General features: G+C 45.2%; 1 protein-coding gene across 1 annotated transcript in view; it reads left to right on the top strand.

Moving 5' to 3' along the window:
* The first annotated feature begins 2,105 nt into the window (after window positions 1-2,105).
* LOC149459739 (uncharacterized) overlaps window positions 2,106-6,000 on the top strand; it is a 90,417-nt gene continuing 86,522 nt past the window's right edge. Inside the window, exon 1 of the mRNA XM_089680718.1 lies at window positions 2,106-2,208. Coding sequence (XP_089536844.1) covers window positions 2,112-2,208 — 97 coding nt within the window. The 5' untranslated portion in view covers window positions 2,106-2,111. The remainder of the gene's footprint in view (window positions 2,209-6,000) is intronic.

Genomic DNA, 6,000 nt, shown 5'->3' with positions numbered 1-6,000 from the left:
CTCTACAATATGTACTAATTTAATAAAAAGTGTTGTGCTATAGACACATACTGTATATCAAATTGTGCAATTAAAAAATATTACATATACTGAAATCCACAGTGATTATAAAGAAACTTAAAGCCAAAGTATAACACAAAGTGAATAAATAAGTAAACTATACTGAAAAATATAAAATAATTATAAAAGATGTGAACTAATAAAAAGGGGAGTCCCCTTTAAATAAATGTAAAGTGATTGCAAAAGAAAAAGTCTCCTTTCAATCCAGTATGGACTCCTGAAGTCATTTTTCAAAAGTTTTAATTATCGCCAGGAATGGTGAGTGAGATGCAGGCTTACCAAATGTTCTTGACCCCCGTCTTCAGAGAAATAAACATGAGCTCAATTCAGCACAGCCTCAGTCATGTCTCTCCATGCCATTTTCAAGGATGCCACTTCGCCAGTATGCAGTTAAAAAATTCATACAGTCTATATCATGTAAAAGGAGCAGATGTACGCTCTACATAATATAAATATAATAAAACACTATTTATACAGTAACATACAGTAAAATCAAATTTGCATATCTCATTCACCCAAGCAGGCAAAAAGATCACACTTCCGGTATTTTCTGTGCGCAATGACGTCATGGAGGAGGCTCCACGAAATGCGTTTCGTCATAAGCGGACTATCTCACTCTCTGGTTATAAGGAGCAGGGGAAGGTGTATTTTTATTTCGGAGCAATGTTTTTAAATGCTTGTTTGTTTTGCAGCGCCTTCACTGTGGCTATGCCTAAGCCCAGCTGGATCTGATCTGAATTCTGAAGGTGCAAGAAATGAGGCTGCTCTGAGGTCTATTGGTTCCAAATTTGGGGCTGATCTGAGGTCTGATGGTACAAGATTTGAGATTGATCTGAGGTCTGTTGGTTCTGAATTTGGGGCTGATCTGAAGTCTGTTGGTTCAGAATTATTTGGGGCTGATCTAAGGTCTGAAGTTAGAATAATTGGGGCTAATCTGAGGTCTGTTGGTGTAGGATTTGGGGCGGATCTTATTTCTGATGGTGTAGGAATTGAGGCAGATCTGAGGTCTATTGGTGTAGGAATTGAGGCAGATCTGAGGTCTATTGGTGTAGGAATTGAGGCTGATCTGAGGTCTATTGGTGTAGGAATTGAGGCTGATCTGAGGTCTATTGGTGTAGGATTTGGGGCGGATCTGATTTCTAATGGTATAGGAATTGAGGCTGATCTGAGATCTGTTGGTTCAGAATTTGGGGCTGATCTGAAGTCTGTTGGTTCAGAATTTATTTGGGGCTGACCTAAGGTCTGAAGTTAGAATAATTGGGGCTAATCTGAGGTCTGTTGGGTTAGGATTTGGGGCTGATCTGATTTCTAATGGTGGAGGAATTGAGGCTGATCTGAGATCTGTTGGTGTAGGATTTGGGGCTGATCTGATTTCTAATGGTAGAGGAATTGAGCATCAAAATTTTCTGCTTTTTGTACATAGGAAGTTTTTCCTCCTAATTGTTTCAGTTCCATTGGACATCCCATATACCCCTAGACCCCATCTAAGTTGTTTAACCCCTAATAAAACAACAAAACCAAGCTTATGCGCTGTTTACTCACTTTGGATACAAAAGTATAAAATGCGTGTTGCCTGGCTGTGCAGGAGAATAGGAGATCCCAAAAGCAGCAGCTCTCAAGAGGGTAGCGCTACACACATATAGACATTGCACGGGCATCACATGCGTACAATGTATGGACAACAGTTTGCACAGGATCACGCTGCCAGCTGAAAGCAGCTTAAAGATCACTAGGCCAAAAACAATCCCTATGTTTCTGATATTTGTAATAAATGACAGATGGACAGGCCAGAGATTAGCTGTTGTAAATCTGAGCTGCTCACTGAATTCTGCTAGTCAACATATGTGACATTCCTCACCTTTAGTACCCATTTAACATCCTCTGTACATGAAGCTTAGTGAGAAACAGGAAATTAACTAAGGGGCGTGTTGTGCAACTTTGTACATGTAAATAGATTACTTGTTAATGCTGATGGTGTGTTGGAATACATAGAATTACACTCAGCTGCTGTTTAACTGTCCTTTTTGTTTTATACTGTCAGGTGACAGGCTATGCTGGCATCCACTCTAAGAAGATGTTCTGCAGGCGTGTCTGGTGCGGTGGTCCGGGCAGGGGTCCCCGTGACTGCAGGACAGGGTCATCGTCATAGTAAGAAAGTCACCTTAAGAGAACTAATCATGATTGGCTTATGCAGGAGTTTGAATATTCAGTCTTAAAGTTTTAAACAGGCCTGCTTGCAAAGTATTTATATTTAATGATTGACGTAAATATAATGTCACCTTATTCCTTAAACTAAGGCTGACTGTAGCTGGCGGCAGTGCAAAAAAAAAAAAACAGGCTGGTTGTACTGAAATTGATTGATCGACTGTAGTACAACCAACCTGCCCATAAATGGATTGAAATTTGTCAGGTTCCTGCTGAACTGGACAAATTTTGATCCATCTATGGCTGGTTTAACGCCTTGACGCTGTGCGCATGCAAATATTCGGCGTCTGGGCCTTGATGTCGAGCGGCCGCATATTTGCATGCAATTAGAAAATACATATGTGCTGAGAGCGTGCGCGCTCCCAGCACATATGACCTTGACTGACAGGTCCCGATCTCCCCTTTCGATCGGGAACTTTTACGATCATGTGACGGTGAATCACGGCGGTCACATGACCCTAAAAGCTTCTGAAACTCTTAATGGGCCAGGAGGTGCCGGCACGAAGAAGTTAAGGCTAGCCATAGATGGATCCTTTTTTTTTGATCAGCCAGCGGGCTGATAGAAAAAAAACACACACACAAATTGCCCCATCCACACAAGCGAGGTAGATGGAGGAATTCTCCCCACTGTGCTATTGTATGCTGACAGCGGGTACTCCTCCACTGTCAGAATACACTGATCAATGTTGCAGCCATATGGCTACATGCTCTGATCGAATGAATGTTTTCCAACAAATCCCGTTCGAGAGAAACCAATCATTAGATCAACTTCTTCCTAGCTGGAACAGCCAAGATGGATTGAAATTCAGCCATCCTTGCTGAACCAGCTAATTTTCCATCCATCTTTGGCCAGTCTTAAGTGGGTATTCATTTTGCTATATGAATAGTCTCTATTATTATTATTACATCGAGTTTACAGTATATAGCGCCAAAGGATTTGCTCAGTGCTGTACAATAGAGGAGGGGGACAATACATGAAACAGTACAGCAACTACAAACAGCACACGAGGGGTTAGAGGGCCCTACTCTTTCGAGCTTACAATCTAGAAGGGAGGGGGTAGTGGTACAGGAGGAAATGGCTGTGGGGGATGGAGTGGTAGGAGGAATGAAGGAGAACGGCTGTTAGGTGAGGGTGGGGTAGGCTTCCCTGAAGAGGTGGGTTTTCAGGGAGTGCCTGAAGGTGAGGAGGGAAGGTGACAGTCTGATGGATTGGGGTAGTGAGTTCCAAAGGATGGGGGAGGACCTGGAGAAGTCTTGCAGTCGTGCGTGGGAGGAGGAGACCAAGGAGCAAGATAGGAGGTCCTGTGAAGAGCGAAGGGTCTGGGTAGGGTGGTACCTGGGAATCAGGTTGGTGAGGTAGTTAGGGGCAGTGTTGTGAATGGCTTTGTAGGTCAGAGTGAGTAGTTTGAATTTGATGCGTTGGGCAATAGGGAGCCAGTGGAGGGATGGGCAGAGGGGGGTGGCAGAGGTGGAGCGGGTGGTGAGGTGGATGAGTCTAGCCGCTGCGTTCAGGATGGTCTGAAGCGGGGAGAGCCTGCACTGGGGTAGGCCAGTGAGGAGGGAGTTGCAGTAGTCAAGGCATGAGATAATCAGGGAGTGTACTAGTAGTTTAGTGGTGTCTGGGGTAAGGAAGGAGCGTATCTTGGCGATGTTCCGGAGGTGGAGCCTGCATGTGTTTGTAAGTGATTTGACATGAGGTTGGAAGGAAAGGTTTGAGTCCAGAATGACGCCAAGGACTTTGGCTTGCGGGGTGGGATTGATGGTGGTGTTGTTGGTGGTGATGGATAGGATGAGGGGGGGGGGGGGCGTGGGCAGGGGGAAAGACGAGAAGCTCGGTTTTGGAGAGTTAAGCTTGAGGAAATGGAGCGCCATCCAGTCTGAGATGTCGTTTAGGAGGTGAGTGATGCGGGCGGAGAATGTGGGGGTGAGGTGAGGGGTGGAGAGGTAAATTTGAGTGTCATCGGCGTAGAGGTGGTAGTTGAAGCCGTGGGAGTGTATGAGTTTGCCAAGGGAGGAGGTGTAGATGGAGAAGAGAAGGGGTCCAAGGACGGAGCCCTGGGGGACCCCAACAGAGAAGGGGAGGGAAGGGGAGGTGGCACCGTTGTAGGAAACGCTGAAGGAGCATCGGGATAGGTAAGAGGAGAACCAGGAGAGAGCGGTATCTCTGATGCCAAGGGAGAGTAGTTTATTAAGGAGGAGGGGGTGGTCAACTGTGTCGAAGGCCGCGGAGAGGTCCAGGAGAAGGAGGACAGAGTAGTCAATCAATTTAGCAAATGGAGCTTGCTGATTGGAGGAGAGAGCAAAACCTCTCTAGCAAACCACTGCTCTTTTGGTAATGACAGCTTTGATAAAAATTTATTGCTGTGATTGCAGAACAGTGAAGTGTCAGTGTCTGGCTATGTAGTCTGCCGGGCTTGTCTGGATTAGAAATTTGGCCGAATAGAAATTTTTTTTTTTTAGAATGAAAGACAGTTCAAATATATATATGCATATTAACTGTGTGTTCAGTGGTTTACCTGCAGTTCAGATTTAGGTACATATCGAACCCAGGGGCATATTTACCACAAGCAAACAAGGCATCTTCCTAGGGCGGCATCATTCAGGGGGGCAGCGGCATTTTTCAGAGGGCAGCACTGCCCCCTGAAAAAAGGTATGGAAGAAGAGACACACAGCATGGGGACCAGGTGGGATCTGAGAGAGGCTGTGGGCTGCTTGATTGTGTATGCAGAGCCTGACTCTTTTTTTTCCTGGGGATGTCCGGAACTGTGAAGGTGAGTGTCCTCTCTCTTGCTGGGGTGGGTTGCCAGTGTATGGGGGGTGGTGGTAGTGGTAGTGGAAGGCTCTCTTGGGGGGGGGGGGGCTGGGGTGTTGTTGGTCAATGTCAGGCACTCTTCGTGGGGGAGGAGGTATTGGTCAGTGTCAGGGTCTCTCCATGGGGGGGGGGGGGCGATTTTTGTGTTGCCTAGGGCAGCACAAGTCTAAATACACCACTGATCGAACCCTGTTAGGTAGTGACAGATTAAGGCAGAATGATGCCCTAGATAAAGTCATTTCAGCACCCCCCTCACTTTGAGTTTCATTGATAATGGGCACTAGGATCCCTACTGGGTTGACTTGTGAATGATCTGGCTCTGCTGGTATGACTTTATTTGAGTTACTATATATACCCACTGGTATTTGGGCATTTTTATTTTCTCCCACACTTGACCATCAAGTTGTTAATGAACAAACTTTTCCTTGAGTCTTCCTGTTCATGTGTATCTCAACAAACCATTGGACTTTATCTCAGTATGATGTTGTTAACAGATGGGCAGCACAGTGGTTAGCACTTCCGCCTGGCAGTACTCAGGTTGTTGGTTTAAATCCCAACCACGGCACCTCCTGCCTGGAGTTTGCATGTTCTCCCTGAGCCTTCATGGGTTTCCTTCAGGTACTCCAGTTTCCTCCCACATTCCAAAGACATGCTTGTAGATTAATTGGATCCTGTCTAAATTGTCCCTAGTATGTGTATGTAGGATGAGAGTTAGGGAGCTTAGATTGTACCCCCCTTGAGGGTTAGGAACTGATGTGAATGTACAATATATATGTAAAGCACTGTGTAAATTGACGGTGCTATATAAATACCTGAAATAAATAAATGATGAACTGGTTAAAATTTGAAGGCAGACAGAACGAGCTTCTGATTGTCATAGCTTGTCAATCATGCAAACATTTAGATTTCCATATAGAGAAACT

The sequence above is a fragment of the Staurois parvus genome, unplaced genomic scaffold, assembly GCF_062004578.1.
Source record: "Staurois parvus isolate SC_StPar_1 unplaced genomic scaffold, SC_StPar_1.0 ptg000249l, whole genome shotgun sequence".
Lineage (NCBI taxonomy): Eukaryota > Metazoa > Chordata > Amphibia > Anura > Ranidae > Staurois > Staurois parvus.
The sequence above is the reverse complement of the archived record's forward strand: the minus strand, read 5'-3'. Positions and strand labels throughout refer to the sequence as shown.